Source organism: Drosophila gunungcola (assembly GCF_025200985.1).
Source record: "Drosophila gunungcola strain Sukarami chromosome 2R unlocalized genomic scaffold, Dgunungcola_SK_2 000027F, whole genome shotgun sequence".
NCBI lineage: Eukaryota > Metazoa > Arthropoda > Insecta > Diptera > Drosophilidae > Drosophila > Drosophila gunungcola.
The window spans coordinates 793,583-820,572 of NW_026453175.1; the positions used below are offsets into that span (position 1 = coordinate 793,583).

General features: G+C 39.5%; 2 protein-coding genes across 2 annotated transcripts in view; one reads left to right on the plus strand and one right to left on the minus strand.

Annotated features, from left to right (window-relative positions):
* The window catches only part of LOC128256728 (protein flightless-1 homolog), a 94,950-nt gene that overhangs the window by 57,583 nt on the left and 10,377 nt on the right, over window positions 1-26,990 (minus strand). The gene's annotated exons all lie outside the window — the stretch shown is intronic.
* Window positions 24,991-26,274, plus strand: LOC128256732 (uncharacterized). The gene has a single exon (XM_052987265.1). It carries the CDS (start codon window positions 25,205-25,207, stop codon window positions 26,159-26,161), a length of 957 nt encoding a protein of 318 aa, XP_052843225.1. The 5' UTR covers window positions 24,991-25,204; the 3' UTR covers window positions 26,162-26,274.

Consider the following 26,990-nt stretch of genomic DNA (forward strand, 5'->3'; position numbering starts at 1 on the left):
AGAAAACCTTGGCCATCATCAATTCTGCATAAAAAGTCAAGTCAAGTGAGTGAATTGAATGACTGACTGACACAACCGTCGGACTTGGCTTTGCCTTCTCCTTTTGCAGATTTTATGCACTTTTAGTTAACATAAACTCTGAGCTGCTGCCCGTGCATTCGCATTCGTACATACTTATATATATATATGTATATATTTAACACTTGACTGCCCCGACTGACACCTAACAAGAGCCTTTCCCCTGGTCCCGGAGCCATTGTATCCGATACTGACAGGCAATCAACACAAATCGATCAAATCAACAGGCAGCAGAAGGCCCGAAGTTGGGGCTGCAGTCTTTTGTGGCCACAGCCAATTTAGGAAGCGGGTTCGCGTTCGGGTACGGGTTCAAGATCCCCGACGCCGCTCGCTGAGTGACAAACAGACAGCCGGGACAGAAATCCAAGACCAGGGGACACCAGTTGTCGGTGGACATTTTATACGGCCCTGCCAGAGCCCCAGAGCCCCAGATCAAATAAATCAGCGTAAATTGCATGTGAAATTAATGCAAAAGCGGCGATCGCCCGGCCGCCCTATAAAGTGCATTTAATGAACGGAAAGTCGTATCGAGTGGCTTTTAAATCAAGTCTGCGATGGCCCCAAGCTTGAATCATTCAACGATGGTGTGCTCTCAAATTAATGGAAGCCCCAAAAAAACATTACCATTTTAATTTACAATTTTTTCGTTGAAGAGGGAAAATAATTCATGTTTAGTAGCACAGCCGTCTTTTGTTAATTGTAAAATGAGAGTTCTTATCTCATATTGAATAGGAAAACAGAATAATATATAAATATTATACTTCAAACTATACACCAGTATAATATGGCACATAAAAAATTGTATTGCTTAAATTTCGCTCCTAGTGTATATACATTCAAAGGGATTGTGCCATCGCTTTCTTCTTTATTTCCTGAGAAATTCCTCAATTTGCGCTGCCCAAAAGTAATTATTTAATTTTTCCTCTTTTTTTGGAATTCGTATTTTATTTGCTCCGCTTTTCGTTGATTTTTTTCGCCCGTGGCGCTGATGAATGTTGCGTGCAACATGTTGCAGCAGGCTGTCTTGCCCTCCGCTCTTAATTTATTGTTTGCCTGGTAGCCGGCGAAAAATGTTAATAAACATGTTTATTATGCGTTCAGTGACAAAAAGGCCAGACAGACAAGAACAACAACAATATCAACGATGCCGAGAACCAGCAGCCAGATTCCTTTTTCCGAAAAATTCCTTCTTCCATAATTTAATATGAATTTTTTTGCGAGTGTGTTTGTGTGCGCAATGTCCTTTTTGGTTATGGTTGGCAAAAAGCGATTCGCGAGTTTTAAACGCTTGTGCGTTTATTCCATTGGAATTTTGATGAAATTTATATGCGTACGTGCTCAAAATTAGCCAGACCAGATCAATCCTTTGCGGAACCCCCATTCACCTCTCTACGTGCGTTGCGAATGCGCCTGCTTAAATTAGACTTTAAATTGGCTAAAAATGCGGCGTAGCAAAAATGTGAATTGTGCCTGCACTGGAGATGAGCAAAGTAGATGGGGAGCTGTGATGGCTGGAGATGACCATCTTTGGGTTACTACTCCCCTGCCCCAATATCTCCGGATCGATCGTTCAATGGCTCATTGACTTTTGGTATGCGCCAAAGTTTTTCTTTTGAGCCTCACGTATCTACGACGTCTTTTGGATTCCTAGCCACCGATTCGGTTTTGGTTTTGGTTTTTGCTTCAGCCTGCGCTTTGGTTTGGGTCCGGCTCATAGACTTTGGAGCTCCTTGGCGGCTGTCACGGCATTTAGCGCACAGTTGCCGGGGCTAGAAACTGATTCATGTGGTTATGCGCGGCTCGTTGCTCCGTTCTGCCTTCCCATAATACTCATAAAGTTGGCCTTCGATGCGTGAGCGCGGCTTTTGGTGGGCCGTTAACAAAATTTGTAAGTAGTTTTGGTCAATGCAGGATAATGAATCCAAGCAGAAGCAGCCCGCGGGCCAAAGGGGACTAAAATTGACTGGCGATTGACTTTATAATGGAGCTTCAATTCTTAGAGAGCCAGCCGATAAGGCAGCTGAAATAATTGCAAATACTACGAGGCCTGTGTAGTTAAAGACGCAAAGAATTGACTAGGACTACTAATGAGTAGTAGACTAAAATGTACCAAAAACCTTTAAAAAGCTAATACTTCTGAAGACAAATACTTATTGACTTAACATATTATTTATTTCTCAAAAAGTTTCAATACTATTTCTAGCATAAATTGCATTTCAACTTAATCTTTTTTTTCGTAATAAGATTTGTATCTACAAGCTATGATTTTTTCCCCAACAATAATATTATTTTTTGAATTTTATTTTTCTGAAAACAGCAACTGCAAACATATTACTTTAACATGTTGAAGCCATTTAGCTTTTCATTACCCAAGCGAATTGACAGCCAGACTATCCCTGAACCTTTCCCCTCAATACTTCCCCATGCGCACTCAAACACACACTGTCCTTGTCTCTTAGTTTTTAATTTATGAGTGGAAATTTATTTAAATTAGGAACTCATTAGTTGTCGTTGTCGACGATGTCTGCGCAGGCTCTCCGACATCGTCTACCTTTGTTTGTGGGGCGCTCGGAGGATTTGCCGCCCGGAGACCGGGGAAAAGTGGAAAAGTTAGGTGGCCAAGGGACTCACACTCTGTTAGCGTACTGCTTCTGTTTCGTGTTTATTTCTGTTTGCTGAGTGCCACGTCGGCCCCTGGACTTTATTACATTGTAAAGTTCTGTTCGTTCCGGCGAATTGAGTGAGCGACTTGACTGCAATTGAGTCATGTCCTGGCATAAATTCCTCGACCTCGGGCATCAGCCCATTTGTAAGGATTTCGCCACTGTTTGTCTTCCTCTCGACGGACTTTAAAAGACCCAATCAAACATGTCATAAATAAAATTATGTAAGAAAAACCTAAACAAACACTTCACGGAGACCCCGGGAAAACCCTTGACAAGCAAAATGGAAATGAAAAGTGAAAAATCCTCCGGGGGGATTGGAACGTTGCATGTTAAATTAGCACAAGAGCAGCGGGGTCGAAATTAAAGTGCCCGAAATACTAATTTTCAATTCAAATGCAAACAAAATAACGGAAAACAAGTGAAAAAGGCACAAGAGGACCGCGTTGGAAGAGGCAAACAAAACCCAAAACAAAGCAGCAAGCTGAAAAAGAGGAGAAGGCTAAAAGTTTTACAAACCGCAAAATTGTAGCGGTTAGAAAAGAATTTCCCCGCAGCCGAAGGAAACAAAAAACTGGAAGAATTTTTTTTGTTTTTGGGTGGCATGGCACCCTCCCCGTGTCAAGGATACTCATGTTGTTGCCGTTGTTGTGGTTAGCCTGTTTGACTTGAGTGTTTGCGATGGTCATAAAAAATTAAGCGCCATTTCAATTGTGTGCTCCCATTCTGGTCGTTGTTCAACATCAAATTTAACATAAATATTTGTTAGCTTTGGCTTTAGTTTTCCCCTTTTTTTGGGGGGTTGGTCGAGAGACAGTGGTTGGGGCAAATGAAGCAATTTGTAGGCCACCTTTTGGCTTCGGTAGGTGGTGGCTTAAAATAATGTTCCAAATGGATGCAACGACAAGGGAAAACTGTAAGGGTAAATAATCATTATAGTTTGTCGCTGAGGGTAAAAATCAATGGACTAAATGTGGAATTAAAAAGCAAGAAAGTTAGGAATTTTTTTTCTTTATTGTATATTCTAGAATGGATGATTAATCTAACCCATTTCCTAACATTTATTAAACTTGATTAGTTGATTGCTGTTGTGTGGCTTTCAAATTCGGTTTTACACCATTGATTTCCACAGTCATCGACTATATCCACCGAAAAGGAGGCGTGTCTATCAGTGTAGCCTATTTTGCATTTCAAATGCGCCGTCGCCTTGTCGTTTGTCTCGTCTACATCGTTGTCGCACTCCCGTGTTTGTGTCGTCAAATTGTGCGACATCTTTTCAAATTGTTTAGCTATTTTGGGTGCCCGAGCCGGGGAGACATTTGTGCGGTTTTCCCAGTTGTCGCCCGAGACGCCGCCACAAATTGCGAAAGCGGCACGTGACCGACGCGGCAACCTCCTTGAAAGAAAACTCAGGGAAAGGCGGATGGAAACACCAGGGGGCTGAAGGTATTGCCATGGAAAATCTGTCTGCCTCACTCGGCATCTCTCCCTATATCTTAGCCTACTTATTAAGCCTCATTTATTATAATATATGGTAATAATAATTTTATTAGATAAATTACCTGCAGGCACAGCGCGTCGTCTTTTGTGGCATTTGCCAAATGTTCTTCATACGCTGTAACAGCTGCTGCGGTTTTATGAGGGAAGAGGTGGTCTATAAAACATATCCATATGGCTAAAGACAGAGTGTGTTTATCTTACGCCACATAAAGAATATGGTAGGTATTTGGAATAGGAAGAGACGTGTTCACAAATTTGTATTCAAGAGGTGATTATTAAATGAATAAAACCATCTGGAGAAAATATCTTTAAAATTCATGAAAGCTTCAGTGATGGTAAAGAACATAGCCCAGAAAATCAACCTCTGGAGCTCGACAAACTCTCGTTGAACTAATTGAAAGACCGCAAGCAGACTTCCCATTCATTTCACAGCAACTTGAACTCATTCTTTGGCTCAAATCATCTATCACCCAATTTGGAGTTGCAGCCCCCTTTTTATTCCCCAGAGGCAGAAAATTAGGCAAACAATGGCCCCGAGAAGTCGAAATGGGAGTCAAAAAGAAGTGCACACCAAAATTGGTAAAGCGAGCACAGCGGCAAAAGAAAAAAGTAGGAGCCAAAGTTAAATGCTAAAACACAATTATACGATGCCAGTCTAGGCCAGGTCACATTTGTGTGAGTATATGTGTAGGATTAACTTCAAAGGCCTTTCCTTTGACGGCTGCAAATGCGCTCAAGCAGGAAACTAAGCCAACAAGAAGTGGAAAAAGCCGAAAGGCAGCGCGGGAGTCGGAAAAGTCGGAAAACATACCAACCGGCCCACTAGAGTAAGCGAATTAAAGCAGCCAGGCAGAAGTAATATATACACATGGAGGATCTGTGGCCCAGGACATACTTGCATAATGAGAACTCAGGCCGTGTCAGAAGGTTGCGAAAAACTGGCCTTTTGCTGGCCAAACAATTGACCAGGCTATTTCTTCCTCTTGCCAGCGATAATTCCGAGTAGATTAATTTTGGGTCAATGGCAGGGCAGCCTTAAAAGGAAATCAATAAATTATTATAGTTTATTATAAGATAGAAAGCCTGCGTTTATCTCTGAGAGCTCATAAATTAAGGGAAAGGAAACCGAATATTAGAAAAATAGTTGTTGCATTAGTTTCTTAAATTTTACCAAACACTGTAATATTAATTTGACTTGAATTTAAGTGTTTAATATAGTAGTTAAATTTGCTTCTTTAATACTAGAGACGAATTAAAGTTTGTTTTTCCAAATATCTATTTATTAAAAATTTTGTAATATCATATTTCTGACATTATTAATAAACTTAAGCGGCAAGTTTTTAAACTAAAGTCATAAATTCCCTGTCACTGTGGTCCCCTTTTCTAAATGGTTGAAAGGAAAATGCTGATTAAATCATATTTAATCTGCTAGAAACTAATCTTCTAATTAACTATTGGCTCTCCTTCGTTAAACCATCATTCAATCAATGCAACCCACTGCAAAAGCAGAGTAAGAGTGAGCAAAAGTTGCTTTCGAATGGCAGATCCCAGGGAAAATCAGTGGAAGGGGGGGACTCACTGAGAGACACCCACAGAGGACGATTTGCCAACGCTGATTAGGGGATTTGTTAATGCGCTTTTAATACACAAACCCCGATTGTGCCCCGCCCCCTACGCCCCCTCCGCCTACTGTGCAGCATTATCGACAAATCAGCAAAAACTACTGGCGAGCGCTTAACCCCTTGCTGGGCGGATGGGATAAACGAGCCCCGACGACAATACAATTAATTATAAAAATTCGCTACAATTTATTTGCGTTGTCGTTTTTATTTATGAACGAGATCGAGGCCAGGAGAAGCAGAAGGAGTCGCCTTTATCCGCAGCACTTTAGCCTAATTATGTTCGATTGTTTCCATTGTTCACGCACCTTCCGCTCGCGATCGCAATCAGTGAGTGGGAGGGGGCAGAAAGAGCACGGGACGAGGCGACAGAGACGGAGCGAAGCCGTATAGACAGAGGGGGCTATACCATGTACCATATACCGAACTGGATCCCAGACGATCGAATTTGGCATTGTTGTGTGTGTCGTGCTCCACACTGGGTACCATTGTTGTTTTGGGTGTGTTCCTGTTTCGGTTTTTCTGATTTTCTGTTTTTCTGTTTTTGGACTCCCTTCGGTTTCTTTTGTCGCTCGTTGGCGTCGGCGTGTGTTTAAATTATATGCTTTTAAAAAACGTTTAAGGATTAATTGGATTATATCGTTTTTCGTTTCGAGCTGCCTACTCCCTCGGTTCTGTTCTTTTTCCCCCGTCTTTAATGCATTTTGAATGTAGTTTAGAAGGTTTTTAGGGTATTTAAAATTATACTAATGGTGCTACATGTTCCAACTTTTGGATCAAAGATAAACGATTAAGATATCAATTTAAATCGAAGAGGTTTCGTTCTTTGGGTTCTACATGATTTATAAGTCACAAGAGATAGAGAACTTGATTAAGTGAAATTTATTCGTTTTATTAAATTTTTTTTTAACCTTAAATGATTTTTAAAAAATTTAACAATACAAAATTTATTAACTTAAAAACGTGGCTCCTATTAATATTAGTTGCTGGTTATCATAACTCTTTAGCGGCAAAAAAAACTCATAGCCTCATAGCTTTATGAGCTTTTAAATTTATTTTTAGATTCTCAACTATTATCCATTTCGTCTTTATGAGCTTCATAATTTATTTTTTAGAGTCTCAATTTTTAAACAATTTTTAACCATATCATCTTTATGAGCTACTAAATTTATTGTTTAAAGTCCCAATTTTAAGGAAATTTTAAACAATTTGCAAGCAAACGTTTCCATCATGAAAACAAAAGCAGTTGGAACATGTTGTTTATGATGCCATTTGAACCACCATTGATCCGATCTCGGCCAGAGTTTATAACTCTTGGAAAACCGCAGAGCCGAGAACTGTAAAAATCAATTACAATCCCAAACAGACACTTAACATAAATAATAAGCCACGGAAAATCGAACGAAAAGGCCAGCTCAGCCTTATATTTCTATGGATTCCCCCCGTTCAACTCGCCATCTTCTGCGATAGAAATCTTTACGAGGCAGCAACAAAACTATTTTGTGGTGCCCGGACACAATCAAACAAAGTAGCCCAGTGGACACAGCCGGAGGAACAGTGAAGACCATAAAGAAGGGAGGAGTTTTCGACCGAGAGGAACCCGCACAATTTTGATTGCATTTTGATCGACGGCAAACAACAAAAACAGGGCTAACGATGCGTTGTGTCTGGTTTTGTGGCTTTTGAAATCGTAAGAAAAGAAAACGCTCAGCAAATCAAATCAAATCAAACCCAACCGAAACCATATCCAAAGCCAAAGCCGAAAAGCGTAACCAAAGCTCAACAAAGATGGAATTCATAAAACCGAAACCGAATCGGGGGAATCTGTATGGGGGTATAGGCCTAATCTGATAAAACTGACATTGCATAAGCCAAAATAACACAATTTTTACAGTGGGTGCACAGGAAATATTTTAAACCAAAAATATGAGATTTACTTAGAATGCTACTATTAAGATTGAATGCTTAATTAGCAGTTAAAAATGCTATATTATGAACTTTATGACGAAAACTATAAATAAAGGCGGGGAAAACAAAAAATCGCATGTTAACATATTTATTTGTATCGATTACCACTGACAAGTTTGTTTACCCACTGTAAGCTTTGGTTAAATCGATCCATTGAACAGCTTTTACCATTTGGCAATGCTTTATCTGTCTACCTGCTGGCCAAAATAAAAACCAAGACCCCGAACCCGAACCCAGCCTAACCAAATGATTTGTGTGCATATTTCATCTCCGCCTCCCAATCTTTCCCTCTGCAGCAGCAAACTTTAATGCATTTCTATGGAAAAAGTCCAAGTCGAGACGGACAAACTAAGCCAGGCCAGCGATTCGTTTCATTTCATTTTGAATTTGCTACGCATCGCTTTTCCTCGGATTCGGACACAGACTCTCTTCAATTTCTGATTTAAATTTGCATTTATATTAAGTTTGGGGTGAAAGGGGAAGGCGTGGTCATAGTTGGGCCCCAAATTGATTGATTCGATTATGGATCTCGGGAACTAAATTCAGGTTTGGCTTAGCTGTGAATCAAAATTACGGAAAAGTCTGGCAATCATAAATAAAACTAAGATATTATGAATTTTAAAATTTAAAAACTTCCAATTAAAGCTGAGCATTATAAACAAACTTAAACAAAATACTTTTTAGACCCAAACCAAGATTAAAGAACTCATCAACGATGAAGCTACGCTCAATTTTTAAAGACTTTTCGCCACGGCTCATCATCATTAATGCACAATACTTATTTCCATATAGCCGGCAAAAGGAGGAGTCATATATGTGTATGATTTCTTTGATTATCATTTCGGGAAATCTCCCCGGGCTGTGGCAGTACGTGCCATAATTTTTCATGCCTCGTGAGCGCGATGATCCTCATCAGACGTCAGACGGCCTGAAATTGCCATTGTAATCGACACATCTCGAAATCTGGGAAGTGAGTGAGCCGGCGGATGAAGGAATGGACTCCAGCTCCGGCTCAAAGTCAGACACTCTGACGCAGAGGCTCATCCTCAATTGCTGCCCACGGCCATCAGAGCGAGTATGATTCCGAGCGCCTTATCAAAGTTTAATAATCTGACATTTTGAGTTTAAATGAGTCGTCGGCTGGAAGAGTGTTCGCCTCTTCAATGGCCTGGCATTTAATATGCCGCTTAGTGCTGTTGATCTGACTTCGGTTTGACACATTTGTGGGCCGACTCAGTGACAGACAGATCGATGGAAAGGCGATTTATGGATTGAGTGTGGGACAGATAAATATAAGCATATAAAGCAGGAAATCATAACGTCTTCAACTTTACTTGAACTCTGACCCGTTTACAGGACTGCCAGCTAGTAATCCGACTTCCTCTAGGCTTTCATTTACTCGCTCCTTACCCGCGCCAATTTTCAGTCGCTCGCAGCTGACAAGTCGCTCCCTCAACTTGGAAAATATGCAAATGAATTCGTATTATTATACACCAGGGCCTACCTACCTACCTCAAAAAGCGAGGGAAAAAAACTCAAAACAATCAGAACGAAACCTATAATTTGTTTTAACAAGTGAAACGCCCCGAGTTTCATAATTTACCCTCGGCACATATTGAAATGAATCGAGCGACAAGCGCCACACGAAAAGTGGGGAGGTCGTAAGTCGGGAAATGGAGGGTGAGTCGGGGAAATTTGCATATATGTTTCGGATTTTTCGGTCCCAGCCTTTGAAGTGATTCCGTTTAGCCAGAAATCAGACAAAGGCGGCTTGCCTGCCACTCTCATCGGAGCAGGGAATCTGGCCAAGACTGACCCCAAAAGTCGGTCACCATTATCGGGTCTAGACTGCAGGGTAGCAAACATCACAAAAAGCGTGTCCAAGTTGAACTGAAAGCGAGGCGGTGGGCGTGGCTGTGTGTGGGGGTGTGTCAACTGAGTGTAATTAGTGTTTCAATGCTAGAATTCTTTTCGGGGCGGAGTTGTTGAAGGTAAATAAATGGTAGCGTTCATTGAAAAGAAAAAGTACGCAAGTAAGGACTGTAGAATCCGCACACATTTTTAATTTGAAAGGTGGAAGAACTAGACTGTTAAAGAGTTCAAAGACAAGAAGGAAAAACCTTTTGCAAATTTAAATGAATTAATTAAATCTAGGTAAAAGGTGTATTCTTAAAATTCTTAGAGACTATTATTTATATTTTCGTTTTTTACAAACAAGTTAGTAAGCTATTCTTTAATTTTAAAGAACCAGAAACGATTTAAAGAAAATTATTGTTGTGCTCTTTTTTTATCGACCAAAACAATTTTTTTCCTGCCAGCAATTAAAAGTTAAAAAAAAAACAATAAAATTCAAAAAAATTTCGTTTAACTGGCCATCCATTTGATAGAAAAATCACGAAAAAGCCAATGCAATTGTAATGTTTTTCCAACCATCGATGCCCGCCTATTACTTCACCCCACCTCTGCAATTCAGGATAACTCCCCATTCGTGTTCCAAGTTATCAAATGGCAACCATAAAACTTCAAAAGCTTCTCTCGGCTCAACGTGAATTGGGCCGGCCAAAACATGCAAATTTGTGCGATGTATCGAATAAAGGGCCCTAGTTGTTGGATGGTCCTTCATGAGCCCATCCCCTCATTGTTTTCCCTGTTTTTCCACTGCCGCATTTTTTTAATTTTGCCGGGCGGAAAAGCGCTAGCACACGTCCAAGAGCGAGGACAATGGAAAGGCGAAACCGCACCTAAACACATTTGGCAATTAAGCCAAAGCCTGGCAGGGGAAATGGGAAAAGGGCAATGGTGAATGGGAACAGGAACACTCAGGGGGGAACCAGAGTATGCCAGAGGATGCCAGAGAATACAAGAGCAGAAACAGGAGCAGAAACCGAAACAGGAGCAGGATACCAGGGCATTGAACAGGCTGCCGTCTACTGGTTGCCAACCGCACGACAGGGCTCAGACACATGAGCTGGATCGTTTGAAATATGGCAGAGCTAAATGCTGGGGAGCTGAAGCTGTGGCTGAGACCGAAACCGTAGCTCTGGGACACTGAGAGAAGTAAAAGGAATTTCAGTTTTAAATAATTTCTTTTACGTGTATCCATGACCGTTACACAATCTTTAAAAATATTTATCCTCTTGATAAAGAACGAAAAATTCACTGATAGGTAAATTTTCTCGCCTATGTGTTCTTTGAGTTTAAGAACAAACTGAATTCTTACCATACATTAAAATTTTTTTTAAGTTCCCAAACTTTATATAGCATTTATAGGGATTTGTTATTTTAAAAGAATTCTCAAAACTAATTGTTACCTTTTGTTTAATAAAAAAGGTAATAATGCTCCAAACGTCGTACAATATCAACTGCGTACTAAATGAACTTTTACTTTAATTCCCAAACGATATTTTTTTAAGTGTGCCAGCCAAACGCTGTTTAGAAAACTTGAAATGGGCGGCAGATAAAAATGTAGCGCTGAAAACGCAAAGGGGGACATCATCAGCACCACCCCCGACCTTCTTCCACCCACTAAAAGCGACCCCCACCCCATTTTTTCCTTGGCTCCTTGTTCGAACATGTTTAATGGCGTTATTTATGCGGGCTCTTTGGGCGGGAAGGGAAAGGAAATTAGTGGGTGGGTTTTGAGAGACCGTGTAATTTGTAGAAAACGAGAGGGAGAGCAAAGGGAATTATATGGCACTTGAACCTGAAAATTATTTACTCATGGATACACAGCAAAAAAAAAAATTGAGGGGAAGGGGGAGCGATCCTAAAAAAATGGCAACTATTTAATACGCGCCCTAGACATTTGTTGGGGCTTGGCTATCTCTATACTTCTAATTCCGCCTCTGTTTTTTCTCCAAAGTGTGAGAAGTTTTTTCATTACATTGTCTGCCTGAGTTCAGATTGGGAGAAGGCCGGAGGAGCTGGGGCATTTTGGAGCATGTCCAGGACTCAAGTGGCGCCCTTGCGTGCCATTTAAATGAAGCTGTTTCGCTTGTTGCTGCTGTTGTTGTGCTTTTCCCAGTTTTTCTTTATTTTCCGAGTGGGGAGGTCTAGAGCTCTTTTTCTATTTTCGTTGTCTGTGCTGTCTGGTATTTAATTTAAAATTGTTTTTTATATCCGTCTGCATGCACTGCAAAACTTTGGCGTTCATAGTTTCCATGGCAATCGGGTAGGGGTATCTTTTTTCGAGGGTTTTTTATTTAAATTAAAATGTATATATACATGTTTGTTTTATGCATATGCATATGAGCAGAAAATGTGCAAAGTTAATTATTCGTTTTTTTTTTTTTTGAATAGTTTGATAACCAACAGAAAGCTTATAAGCCTTAATAAACAGTTCATAATTGCAGGCCCGTTGACAACACAAAAAAATGTAAGCAATAATTAAATAGGTAAGCATATCATTTTTAATACCCTTCGATCTTGTTCATCAAAAGTTTTTAAAAAGACAGATAAAATTTAAAGCAATTTCTAAACAAAGGGAAAGGCCCTTTTAAAAGGGTATCACAATTGCTAACTAAAAGCAAAAATAAACAAACTATAAAACAATATTTGCCTTTGTTGAAAAAGGAAATATAAGTAAAAATAGGAGCGAAAGCAGGTGATGAACAAGCGGGTGAGCTACGTGATAAACGCGACAATTTCGTGCCATAAACAAATTAATCGACAATTGCACAAAAAAACGAACATTCCGGGAAAGAGAAAGAATGAAAGCATTAGTTAGAGATAGGAAACACACAACAGGGTGACAGAGTAAAAGAGCACATCAAAATGGCCATAATAAATGATTAAATAAGCGTAATTATCACCTTTCCACCGAAGGATCCTCCGAACTTCCCCGGCGCGTTGGCAACATTAAAACAAATTTTATTACTTTAATTACTTTATTTACATTTCGCCAAATGGCTGACACGAAACGCCAAAGCAACGGAAGTCAACATAAGGACACACAGCAGTGCTTGGCTAAATAACAAAGGCGCCGGAAAAGGAAACAAAAATTACTCCATTTTTCGTAAGTGTGTGTGTGTGTGTGTTAATGTTAATGAGTGTATGTGTGTGTGTCGCCGTTGCGATTTGCGGCTGATGAGCAGCGACATGCAAAGCCACTAAAATGGAGTGGGCACAGTGTAACGGTACATTAACGAAGTCATAATTTAATTAAGGCTCCACTGTACACGTAAACGAAGTAAGCGAGCTTTTGTTAGCCGCGGCTAATGACTGTGGCCAAAAGAAATGGCAGAGCTAATATGCCCACAGAGAGTTTGTTGTGTGCATTTGGCAAGAAAATTAAGTAAAATCTTGAAGATCATAAAACAAAATGAATAAATCTGTGTCTATTCTATTCACAAAGTACACCAAAAGAATAAAATACCAACGTTTTTTTAAATAAATAAATGATTTAAATTATATTACAATTTTTTTTTTAGTTTTAACTAGAGATAATTTAATTTATATATATTATTTTATTTTTTAAGCAAGTTTTTGCTTTCGTTTTAAATTTTTAGCAAGTTGAATAAATAAATTATTTCTACTACTCATAATTAATCCCAAGAAAAAAACTCTACCTGCTAGATTACATTTTTCATATCCTTTCATGGGGACGAGTGCGCTTCAATTTTCTATAAATTTCAATTAAAATAAGCTAATTAGTTTGTTTAAATATTTAAACTTGTGGCAGCTTTCGGTTCAGTTTTTAAACGGAATATCAAAGGAAAAGCGGAAATGATTTAGGCGAAAATCCCCAACAATTTTACAATCCTTTTCCGCCCACATCCACATCCCACAGAAACGCCTCTCGAAAGAAAGGAAAGAGATTGAGTTGGGAAAATGGGGAGAATGGGGCAACTGCAAATTAGTTCCACACGCATGTACTAAACGCGTTTTAAATGCGCTCTTAAAGACCATTAACCATTAACCCAGGCATCTCGATGCGATGTTGATGAGCCAAAAACAGGTGGCAGCAAATTTTCCTCCTCAGCCAAATTAGTTTTTGTCGACGGCTTTTGGTCTTTGATGTTTTATTGATGATTGCAGTAATTAGGGAATAGAGAAGACAAACGTAGAAGAGCTGGGAACATTGCAAAATGGTTATATAATCATTAGTTGGCATTTGATTTTAATTTGATAGTCTGCAAATCACCCGGAAAAAATCACACCAAAATCATCAAACACATATGGAGCCAAATCAATTTTAATTATTTGATATTTGATATTTTGTTGATGATAATGACAATTAGCGGGAATATTTCATTAAAATTCCCCAAGCACTTTACGGTTCTGGTAAAACAGTTTATAATAAAATTAATTTAATCACGTTTTAATGACAGCAATTATCAGTATCATCCGACAATAAAATTTTAGAAGCTTCGAATGATTTGAAATTACTGACAGAAATATTGGTTGCGGAAAACATTTAGTGTTTCATTTCCTTTGATATAAGCCCATTTAAAAAGTTTTAATTTGTCCAGCTTGCCATCGAAATAAAATACGTCTATATTGAGAGATCATTGAAATCAATTGAGTTGCCCATATTGTTTGAAGCCAGAACCTGACACGAGAATTTTAATGTTTCGTGTTTATTTTTGAGCCCTCAAATTTGCGTGAATAGGCGAATAATGAATCAAACCCGTATCCAACCAATTTTTTCGGTTTTAAATTGCGTTAAATTTGCAATCAAAATTAAATGATTATCGAATTTCGAGTTCGACAAAATTCATATACTGCAGCCCACTGATTTTCCCCTTTAACTGTGCATAATTTATGGAAATTCCAAACAGTTTCCAGTAACTGACTAAGCCAAGTTCTTTTGTTTATTACGCTCATTTGGCATTGTTTAAATGCATAAATATTTTGGCCACATGCTACATTCGGGGCCCATCCCTTTTTTGCCGGTTTTCCCGCTGTTTGGCAACAATTTTCAATTAACAATTATTCAGGCAGTGGCTGGCTTTTGGGGGAAAAGTATGGGCCTCGAGACTGATTTTGACATCAGCCAAATTGAAATGTAATTGTTTTGGCCAGGTCCCCGATTGTCTGTCGAAAAGGAGCCCTTGACCCCCGACCCCTGCCGCCGGATCCCTCTGGACGCCTCTGGCTCATGCTGTTAATGATGCAGCCACAAAATGCCGTTTGCATATGTTACCACTCCCATGGGAGTCGAACGAATCGAATGCAGCTAGATGAGGAAAGCGTGGAAACAGGGAAAATCGGGGGCGCCAACGCAGACATCAAAGGCGCATTTAAAATCCCAAACATATTTGAAAATTGCATGGTAATGAATTGGAAATTGAATAGCATTTCCACACACGGAATGCATCCGAAATTGATTGCAGGGCAAATATGATTTTTTCCTCCTATTGTTTGGTTTGCGTTTTCGAGGCATTAGCAAATCATTTTACATTTCTATGATTTTACTTACGTATGATGTACGGCGGGATGTGAATAACAAAAGTCCAAAATGCTTACCTGAAAGAAAAATTAGAGATAAGAGTTAAGCAATTGGTTATTAAATTTATTATGAGGTGTGTTTTTAACATGCAAAAATTTGAAACATTTAAGGTTCGTTAGAAGTTTAATTAATAATTTTTCGAATTAAACATTACAATATTTAAATGCTCGAATGCTTATATTCAAATTATTCCAAGCCCACTTTCACACCTTTTGAAACCATTCTGAGCAGCTGTAAACTTCATGCCTGACTTTCATTTATTCTGCAGACCATCTCCACCCAAAACTGCCCACATGTGCTGTCATAAATCAACTCGATGTATATCGCCACATAAGTGACCACACTTGATTCAACAAAAAATATACGCACACCCTTGTGACCTGTTTGGGTTGCCATGCGCCATATGTTCCGGCCACACCTACCTAGGGTCAAAGGGCGCCCTCAGCATGGGCAGACAAAAATGCATTTAATTATCGCACCTAATTTCAATTTAAGTCGAAATATACGAACGTAATTTGTAATAATTTTTCGGTGCTTTCTCCAGAACGAAAGTCAACGAAATATGTTGCAAATAACTCATCGAGAAGGGGAGAACGGCGGCCTAATGCTTCCAGGTGAGTGCACATTATTCATTGCCCAAAACACACCCCCTTAAAATAGACGGGCATATCCATATGTGTGTGGGTTGTAATATCCCTTATCCCTTAGAGACTTTCTCCATCTCTTGCCCTTTTTAAGTATTATTAATTGTCTTACATGCTTTTACTGAGCCGCAGGATAAGTCTGTTTTGTGTAGAAAGTAACTCTATATCCCATTCTTCTTTCATCTTTGGATTTTGATAAGAATTTAATTTGAATATTCTAACAGCGAATGTTTTTTTTTTAAATATGCAAATGGCTTTAAATGGAATTTGTAATAAAAGCCATAGGAAAAATCAAACTGCTCATTTCCGTGTCTCAGACACTTTTATTTATTTTAATTTCTGCCACCTCTAGCTTCAAACTGTGCCTTTCCTTTGTCCTATCTATGACACCGCCCAAAAATATGACAGAATATGCCCCGTGGGGCAAGGAAAACTTGAACTTTCCAATCGAAAGACAAAACGACAAAGTCGTGTCCAAAGTGGAAAATCCCCAGGGCAAACCAACGGAGCAAATGGTTTGGAATTGCAGAAAAAAGCGAAGCAACAGAAAAGTGAAGGAAAGGTTCGTCTCGAAGCAAACTGAAGCCAAAAGCAATGTGACTGCGATTTACTGGTTCAATTAGCTTGCGAAGGATGATGGCTTGATGCTTCGATTTTTTTTTTATTCTGCCCCATAGCCTCAGGTTGGGGACATACTCGGCTTTTTCAGTGTGTGGGGCCATAATTTGGTAAATTTATGCATGCAACCAATGTCGGTCAAGATTACTGGAAATCTTCGCTGCGATTGCCGACGCTGCAGTCCATAAGTTAGCGATTTTATTCCACATCCAGGGGTTCTCTCAACGCCCGTCGAGAATGCTACCATAAATTTGGGCATCCAATGGTCACAATTAACTATCGCTGCCACGATCCGTGGCCCCCATCTGATGTTGTGACATCTCCTAAGTGGACACAAGTTTGTGTGGCAAGCAATTTATGGGAGCTTGTTTAAACCGGCTGAGCCCAATATCATCGAGTTGGTGCGTTTTAGCCGATAATATATGCCATGCGCTTTCCAATTGCATGTTGACGCATTCTCATTTAGATTGCCAGGCCCTTTTTCTCCGGCTAATGTCTTCATTATGAATATCAAAGGTGCTTCGTGCAAAGCTGGGGGTCTAGAAAGCGGTTTTTATACAGATCAGGGTATTTAAGGAAATTATGGTTAGTCGTGGGTTGTCTAAGCATTTGTCACCTTTTGATGCAATTAGAATTTAAGTAAATTCAAGGAGAACGTTATTTATTAAAATCAGATGTGTACATTTTGAGGACAACATATGTCCAAGCATTTAAAGTAATATTCCTTACATCACTTTGAAAGCCGCACACAATCCTCAAACTCAAAATTTCCATACCAATTTAAATTCTTCATGCTTTCAACTCGGTTTTAAGCCACTCAAAGGCTCCGTGTTACATCAGTTGGCTATATTAATCCCTGTGACACCTGGAACAACTGCCATGTCCATCTTCCGTCAGACTTAATTAGTTATGCAAAACAGTTGTTGGGCCTACTCCGTACGAGTGTCACCGGCTGCCTTCATGATTTGTCACACGCAATAAATTATGCAATTTCGGATGCCAAAAAAATGAAGATAAAGATAAAGTCGTTGCGTGCCATTGCTCAATCATCATCATCCACAGCAGAGCAGCATCCTCAAGAAATGGGAATGGGAATGGGATGATGATGGGAACTTTTATGCTCACTTTTGCATGGTAAATGCCCACTGACATGTCTCATGCGCTCTGTTTCCATGTATAAATAAGTAAATACTTTAGTTGGTGCACAAAAGTTGACTTTTTATGTTGATTATAATGCTGATGAACCTGGAATTATCACATGATGTTTGATGGACTGCGAACACGCACAATGCTATAGTATTTACACATATATTTATAAGGCGGTCGAGTCAACTGAAGTCAAGCACGGAGGCTGCCTCTATCTCTATTCGCCTGCTCTGTCGCCGAGTTGATAATCTGCCTGACACTTTGATGAAATGCTCTCGTCTCTTTATTTATGCTGGCATTGATAAATCGTCACAAGTGACAAACAACAGAAGTTCTGACCCCTCGAAAACACAGCTTCCCCCACCGCTAGATGTCGCCACAGTGGAGCTGGCTTATCACCGTGGGCCTCTTTTGACTTTCCGCTGTTGTTCAACTTGCTCTACATACTCGGACATTGATTAATTTCATAGTTAATTTGTCGGCATTAATCAGTATTAACTTAAATGGACATCAACACGTCCCTGGCTTAGAAGTCGCAGACTCTGCCGCCTTTCTTTTTCCTCAATTGTTTTGTTCTTTTTTGTTATATTAATTAGATTTTACTTCTAGCTAAGATCGAGTTCTTTTCTTGGGATTAATAGGGACATGGGGCATGTGCTCCTCAATTAATTGCTACAGATTTGGGTAGATAAGCAAGTGATTAGCCTGAGTTAAGGTGGAGCAAGAAAGAGTATTTTTTAAGCTTCACTTATACGCAATTAGTTGAGGCGGTGAACAAAATTGCTTTGTGTAATAAATAAAATTTGGCCAAAGGACGAGAAAATCCCACACGGAACCCAGATTTAAGGGAATAATCGGAAGACTTTACCAATGTCAGAAGTATTTATGTTGCATTATTTTGGTCAAAAGTGCGAGACGAAATCGCATAATCTTAGCAACTCTATAGCACCCTCTAGTTTGAAAATTAAAACTTGGCCTTATGAACTCGTGAAGAATTTTTGAAAGTATAGAGTTATTAGCCTTTATAGTTCATGTTAACCTGAAGACTTTACAAGTAGCTTAGACAGAAAGTTGTGTGTCCAATGTACAGTCGCTACATAGGCCCAAAAAACACGCAACCACTTGGCAACCCTACGGAGAGCTTACCAGAGTTGCTCCATTTCCCGTGTTTGCGTGCGTGTGCGCGTGACTCTTTGGCGATGCAAAAAATGTTTGCGAAAGCCCAACTTACACACCCAAACACACACACAGTCTGAAAAAAGTCGGCGGGACTTAAAGCACGTTTATGGGTTAAACAGAGCAAAGCAAACATTAGCGACGGCGGCAGAGTTTCGAACTTCCCCCGACCACTTCTCACTTCCCGTCATTTCCCGTACTTCGCGCGTTTCCCGCTTTTCCGACCTTTTTCCCCCATTTCCTCACCTGAAGCGGCGCTTGCACTTAGGCGTTGGTAATAGCCACAAACACATGCGGCGAACTAATGCAACGCGGCGAATTCAAGTGCCAACGTACATGGCGGTAAACATGCTAAGCGGTTTTTCTGCCTGCCTTTCAAAGACTTTCTGGAAGGAAAAGCGTGGAAAAGCAAGTAAAACCAACAACAAGCGGCAGAAGGGCAGCAAAGTCAACGGTAAAAGTGTTTGCCCAAAAGCCCTGGTTAACAAAAAAACGAAGCAAACGAAGACAAAGTGGAAAAAGGTGAAGACAAGGAGTCCAGGATGCAAACACTTAAAATACACTAAAAACTAAACTTATTAAAAAAAATTACATTTTTATTTGGATCTACTCCAAGTGTTTTTATACATTAAATTATGCTAAAAAGAAGAAAATATTTATATCACATATCTAAAAATTTGCGTTACCTTTTTGTTTTGCGTTTATTTAATTGTATTTAAATAGGCTTATTAATTTATTATTTTATATTAATTTGAAGCGATTGAATTTTTATAAAAATCTCTACAACATAAAAAAATATATATAAAGGACAATTAAAACGCCCATGTAAGTCAAAGGATTTTTTTAATTTCGAATATTTAATAGACTCTATTATTTTTATTCTCCATGTATAATCTCAGGCTCATTTCTGAAACTGGGGGATATCCATCCTGTCCTGTGTGCCCAATTGCGGTTAACAAAACTGTCTGAACTGACTCCCTTCCTTCAGGGAGCTTCTTTTGGTGCCCATGTCGCCCTGTCCAATTGACGGCTACTTGACATTTGGCGCAGCTCCTCAGCTTTTGTTTCCCTTTGCTGTTCCTGCTGTTTGCACAGCCCCCACTCAGAAGAAAGAGAAGGGCAGAGGCTAAGGGAAAGAGACGGGGAGACGGTTTTGGCCAAATGGAGTAGAGTAAACACTTCCTTCGTGAAGTCTACACCCCACCCCTCTTTCTACAGCCTGCAAAAATATTATTTTAGCGTGTGAAAAGTGTAAAGTGCTATAATGTTTGGAAAATATATAACAGTTCCCCTAGTCGCGCACACAGAGACATATAGTACACCGACTTGGACGTTCAACGACCGCACCCCATCCACTTTTCCGCCCCTTTTCCACCCACTTTTCCACCCCCTTTTCCACCCACCGACATGTCGAGTTGACTTGACTTGTTAGTGAGTGAGTGGAAATGCGAAAAAGTGTGAGTGAAAATGTTATTCCTCATTTTGTTTGATTTAAGCTGATCAAGTGTTGCACTTGCTTTTATGGCCAGCGCTTCTACATTTTCTCCTCTTTTGGTTTCTATTGTTTACACTCCAGTTGGCTAAGTGCAAACAACCAAAGAAGGAGCCTTACTTTGAAGGGATCCACTAGAGAAGAAAGGGAAATATTTTGAGTAGTTCAAGAAAGGTTCTAGATTCTTTTGATTTTCAACATGTTATTATTAAAATATACGGTTAAACTTACTGTTGATGTTAGAGTCTAATACCTGATTCCTCTGGCCAAATCTTCAATTCTCACTTAACAAGTATTATTCATAAAAAAAAGATTAGTTTCTTTACCCGCTGCCAAATAATTCCTCCTCCACTTCTTTCTCTTGCAGCGTGTGAACTTTTTTAGGAGTCAGTGTGGGATTTTACGATCAATTTCCGTTGCAGAACAAGCCTATAAAATAGGCACTGTTTGAAGTGGGGGTGGGGATCGGAAACAGGAGATTCGTGTATAAAGCGGCAGCCAGACGAAACCACTAAATATGGAACATTAAAAACCATAAATTTTAAAACATAAAAATAACCATAAAACGAGAACACCCAGCAACTGCAGCAGCCACAAAAAAAATAAGTATTAAAATTACAATGAAAATCCGTTTAGAGGGAAAATTAATTTCGAACAAGCAGCGGGGAAAACAGCTGGAAATCAATGAGAACTAAACAAAGCAGCTCCCAAAAACGAAGAATGAAATGCCACCCAACGTCACACACACGCACTCACAATTAGTCGGCAGGGAAGGGAAGGGAAGGGGCGAAAAGGTGTTGGCGGGGTAAAATCAATTTCCATTGCTTTATCGAAAATGCATTTCCATTTACAAGGAGTTTTTCACTCCCCTGTCTGCGGCAGTGTATTAAAATCAATGAATAAATAAACAAAAACCAGCAACTATCTCCCTTCTTTTTTTTTCTCGGGCGGAATCTTTTGTTTCTCGACATAAAGTGAAAAGTGGTGGGGGATCCTCAGCCTCCGGAGTTGATTTATATTTGTTTCGGAGCGCATTGTGTGAACGGCGACAGCTATAAAAGCTTTGGCGGCACACGTCTCGCCGTCCGTATTTTTGTCCGTATTTTTTCCCGTATCTCTGCGTTGAACTCTCGACCGTTTGTCCGCCCCACTGTGGGTTTCCGGAACTTTTCTTTTTACCAAAAATATGTCTCTTGTTTCATTTGGGCTTAACATTTTTTAAAGTACAAGATTTTTCCTTCATTAGTCAGTCCATTTGAACGTCAAGTAAGATTGGTTTAAAATTACTGCATTTAGTTTAGTCACACTTAATGATTTTGTCTAGTAATTAATATTGGTCCTTTCTCTCTAACCAACTTTCCCTTGAAAACTTTCATTACCAAGCGACAACTATCTGATTGCTTAATTAGCAAACATTTTTGGGGTCGCAATAAATGAGGACAATTGAAAATGTCAACAGTTGTCCCTTTCGGTTTGTGCATAATTACAAAAGCAGCAACAAATGTTAATGCCCGGGGTCATTTGAGTGGGTTTCCCAATAAGCAGGAACAGATCGTGCATTTATGAGGGCAGTATGAACCACTCTCCCTATGTCTGAACATCATGTTTGTCACTCCATAAATGTGTTAATTAGTCGCAGCCCGCAAAAACTGCATCCATCGCACCCTGGCAAACGTCAAAAATCGAAATTATGAAATGACATTTTCCCTTCGCTCCAATGTTAATTAAGTTTGGAACTGTATACAGATGTATTTGATGTTTTCTATCGGATGTGTGGGGATGAAAATTGCAAGGGAAATTCTATATTTATTTCCGAATTTTTCCATCAATAAATATTTAATTGATTTGGAGTTTTGACGCGAAATGGTCAAAGACTTTGATTGATGGACTGTTATGAAGGCTGAGAGAAAATTGTAATCTCAGTGGAAAAAGTAAATTGAGTCATTGCAAAGTGAATGCTTGTTAAATTAAAATGAAATATTTCATTTTGGTTAGAACTTGACAGAAAAAGTAAAAGCATATCAAGGAATCATATTTTTCTAACGTTTTTATTTACTGCTTATTATTTCTAAGTTTTTCCATTATTGAAATGTAGAGCACTCCACGCAAATGATTAATCATATAAACAAACGATTTTTCTATTTTCAACTTATTTTTTCCCTTGAAACGAAATTCAAAAACTTCAAAAGGCCAAACAAACAAATAATTAATAACAAAAGTTAAGAGGGCAAAAATCAAAAAGAACTTTTGCTGTCACGCCCATCTAAGTATAAACAATTTCGAAATTCTAGCCGCCCACCGCCCTCTTTTGCAAAGAGCACTTGTCGTTCCAAACATTTGTAAAAATTCCCATGGGTCTGGAAAATTGAAGAAGCGGCGACTATATCCAAGATAAATAGAAAGGGATGTAGATATAGAAGAAGAGTGGTCAGCAGGGGGCATCCCTCATCTTCGTACTCATACATGCATAAACAAATAAAAACCCATTAAGCAAAGCCAACAACAACTACCGCATTGATGTGTGCAGTGATTAACCGAAGAAAGAGAGGGGTATAGAGCACTAGAGAGAGAAGGGGAGTTCAAGAAAGTAGCGGCAAGCAATTAACAACTACAGCGCCAAACAAAAAGAGCAAGAGAGATACAAAGCTACTGCTGATACACTGAGAACTACTGTAGTTGTTAAACATATATTTAACACAAGTAAATTTCCGAAACTGGAAGATAATTTTGTAAATACATTTCAGATAAAAATAAATTAAGCCAACTTTGTTAAAAAAGATTGTTTTAAATTAAAACTTGTTGGTTTTTAATAATCAAAATATTCAGTGTATCCATGTGTGCGGGAATCCAAAATCAACAATATCATCCGCAGAGTTAAGAGCACCGGCAGAAAGAGATGACAAAAGTGTGCGAGAGAGATGTGAAATGTAGGAGAGAAGTGCATTTGATAAGGAAAAATTCAGCTGAAAACCAACAAAAACGAAAAAGAAAGAGTCCAGCTGTGTTTACTATATGAAACAGAAGCCGCTCATCCAAAAATAGTAACCTCCATCCTCTTTCTTCTTTCTCCTAATACAAAGTGCAGAGATAATATTTCGTGTAAAATATTTTCATATTTACTTGCACAACAATTATAAGCATAATCACTGACTAAAAACTACCATCTATAAATGGTCTGGGTCTTAACATGAATTTAATATGGTTCAAAAAATTCTGCAAAAGAGCTTCACGAAAATGTTGTATGAAAATAGATATAGGTTTATTTTGAATATTTATGTCTCTGAATCTCTGTTATTAACACAATTCAGATTTAAACAGTGAAAACACAGCAAAAAACAATTGGTAAAGCCTAAATTTATTTCAAAGACGAATAATTTAAGTAAAATTCTTTGTTATAATGTCTGCAAAATATTTAAATTACACACTTCAATATAATCCAAAAGACTTCAAAATTGCGGGTGGTTACAACAACGGCTGTGTCAAGGCGATGTGCAAAAACAATCCTTATCAAAGAATGCTCATATGTGGGCAGATATGTATGCTCTTGTCAACTTGATGGATCAGGAATGAAGTCCAAGAGGTTCTGAGTGCTTGGGGCTACCCCAACCGCTTTTCCGCAGCGCCCTTTGCGGAATCCGTTACTAATCACACGACTTACATTTGTCGCCCGCTTCCGACTCCCCCGCCGCCCCCTCCAATTTCCCTTTCTCGGTTCAGGGTTGATGCATTCGCAGAATCTCAGCCTGTCACATGCTCGTAAAATCAACAAAATGCAGGCGACTGTTGTGACACTTGCCATGACAACAGGCCCAAACAGCAGCAGCAACAACACTCCGAGTTGCAGTTAGGAAAATGACAAGCACTGTGAAAAATAACTACTGAGTTTGCACATTTGTTGGTTGTCTTGTGGCCCTTTATTTGGGCTATCGCTCTGGCAGCAGAATAGTAATAATAGTATTATTATTTTTATGAGAAACATTTTGATGATATTTTTAATGCTATGTAATTTTATCATATAGAAATTAATTTTTTTACATACATAATTATATTATTCGTATTATGACTTCTACAATCTTTACTATAATTATTTATTTGTGTATTAAAGAAATACATTTTTTATGAAATATACATACCTAATATTTATGACCAGTGCAATAAGACTCTTAATTTAAGATAAAAGGACAAAGCGTACAAATTTGCATCTGCGGTAGGTTTTGGCTTAAGAACTCACTGCGGAGAACGCTGGCTGGGGGCTAGATCCACCCCAAGGGGTTGTGGCGAGGGGGGTTGGCCCACCCACTCGAAAATGCGTCGCCCGCTTTCTGCATTCTATGTCAGCTGTCAAAGTCCAAAAACTGAAGTTGCCTTTGTGTTTTTTACATGTATATGTATGCATGGACATGGCCGGAGGGGTGGTGGCCAAAAAGGGGGCGGGAGGTGACGGGATGATGCTGCCGTCGGGCAAAGTGTCCATTATGTTGATTTGAAAAATAAAAGCAACGGATGCGATTGCTCACACAAAGATGAAGGGCGGACTGACAAAGCATGGGGAGGTGGGGACGTTTAGCCGTGGCTGGTGCTTCGAATTTAGTTGATTGAATGACAGTTATGTGCTTTGGGATGCTTTTTGCTTAGCCGAGATTTGTCAAGAAAACGCAAAAGCACTTGGCACTTTATCAAGTCTGTAATTTAAAAATGCTTCAAAGCATTGACAACAAATATAACTCAAAAAGTATTTCCCCCTTAACTCCCCAAACGAAATAGACAATAAAACACTACATAATCCGGGCCACTTCTGAAACGGCGTTGAAATTCAAAGTAGCCGCAAAGAGCCTCGCCAAATAGTAGTAATGAAGAAGATTCCAAGCAGGGCAGGAGAGTACAAAAGTCGCAGTCTTAGGTACGATGAGGGCATCATCCTGGACCAGATCATCGCAAAACTAAAGCTGGTGGGGGACCTCGGAGGCGTGATCCAGGTGTCTGCCCGCGAAATCGAGATGGTGTGTGCCCTGGCAAGGGAGATCCTGCTGAGCCAGCCGACTTTGCTGGAGCTCCGAGCACCGATCAACTTACTGGGTGACATTCACGGACAGTACATGAATCTGCTGCGGTACTTCGAGTCGAATGGATATCCACCGGACTCGGAGTATCTGCTGCTGGGCGATTATGTGGACAGGGGCAAGCAGTCCATCGAGACGTTGACCCTACTTTTGGCCCTCAAGGCGAGGCACCCATCGAAGTTCTACCTGCTGCGGGGCAACCACGAGTGCTCCAGCTTGAATCACTTTTACGGGTTCTACGACGAGTGCAAGAGGCGCCATACGGTTAAGTTGTGGCGCACTTTCGTCGATTGCTACAATTGCATGCCCCTGGCGGCGATCATCGAGGACAATATCTTCTGTTGCCACGGTGGATTGAGTCCGCACCTCTTTAGCATGCAGCAGATAAGGAACATCCAGCGACCCATCGAGATCCCTGAGTCCGGACTGGTGTGCGACATCCTTTGGTCCGATCCGGACCTGCGGATTATGGGCTGGGGTCCCAACGAACGGGGTGTGAGCCACACCTTCGGTTCCGATGTGGTCAGTGCCTTCTTGCACCGCTTCGGACTCAACCTCATTTGCCGGGGTCACCAGGTGGTCGAGGATGGCTACGAATTCTTCGCCAAGCGCCAGCTGATCACCATTTTCTCGGCCCCCAACTATTGCGGGGAGTTCGATAATGCCGGGGCGATGTTGTGCATCGACGAGAATCTTCTCTGCACCTTTCGTGTTCAGAGGCCGAAGAACAAGGTTTTCACAAAGTGAGCGGATGATATTTATTTAAGAGGAAAGTGATGTCAAGTTTCCTCAATTTATGGGTTGAGTTAAGTGGGCATGTATTGTGAATTTTATTAAACCGCATTATACACTTCGATTGTAATTTTAATGTTTTTATTTAAGCAAGCCAAAAACTTCTGAAATTCATAGCCAAATTTATTACCTTTGTATGTGTATATTACTACACCCAAAGAAAACACTAAAAGTTAAGTTTTAGTAAGTGTGCCTTGACAAGAAACTACAAACAAAATTAAATTATGAGTATTAATTTCATACTAAATGTTTTTTAGTTTAATTTCTATACCGAAAAGTCTAGAACTGTAGCATAAGGCCTTATTTTAACACTACACACGTTCTATTTAAATACTTTCATGATTTTAATTAAATAATCATCTTATTCAGGAATTTTTCATACTCAATAGCTTAAAATTCATACGTTGTATGAAGCCGCAAAACAAAATCACGCAATAACCACAAAGTATCGCATATTAAAATATAATTAACTGCTACAATTACAATACAATTAATCGAAAAATGCATTAAAAAGTATCTCATCTCATCAACAATTATAGTCTAGAAAAAAGCACACCGGTTTCTTCTTTTTGTGTTGTCATGGGCAAAGTAATATATATTAATTTGATGAATGATAATCATTAATTTTCATCTAGTAAAGTCATAAAGGCAATTAAATTATAGCAAAGTTGGCAAAGAATGTTGACAAATCCCCAGTCCTCTCGCCACCCACTTTTTTAGCGACCAGCTCAAATGTTAATGACTGCCCTCAACAAAAGTGAAAAGCAGCTAAAAATAATTACTA

Excerpts from the sequence above, each read along its gene's own strand:
- LOC128256732 (XM_052987265.1), top strand. The coding sequence starts at position 25,205 with ATGAAGAAGATTCCAAGCAGGGCAGGAGAGTACAAAAGTCGCAGTCTT.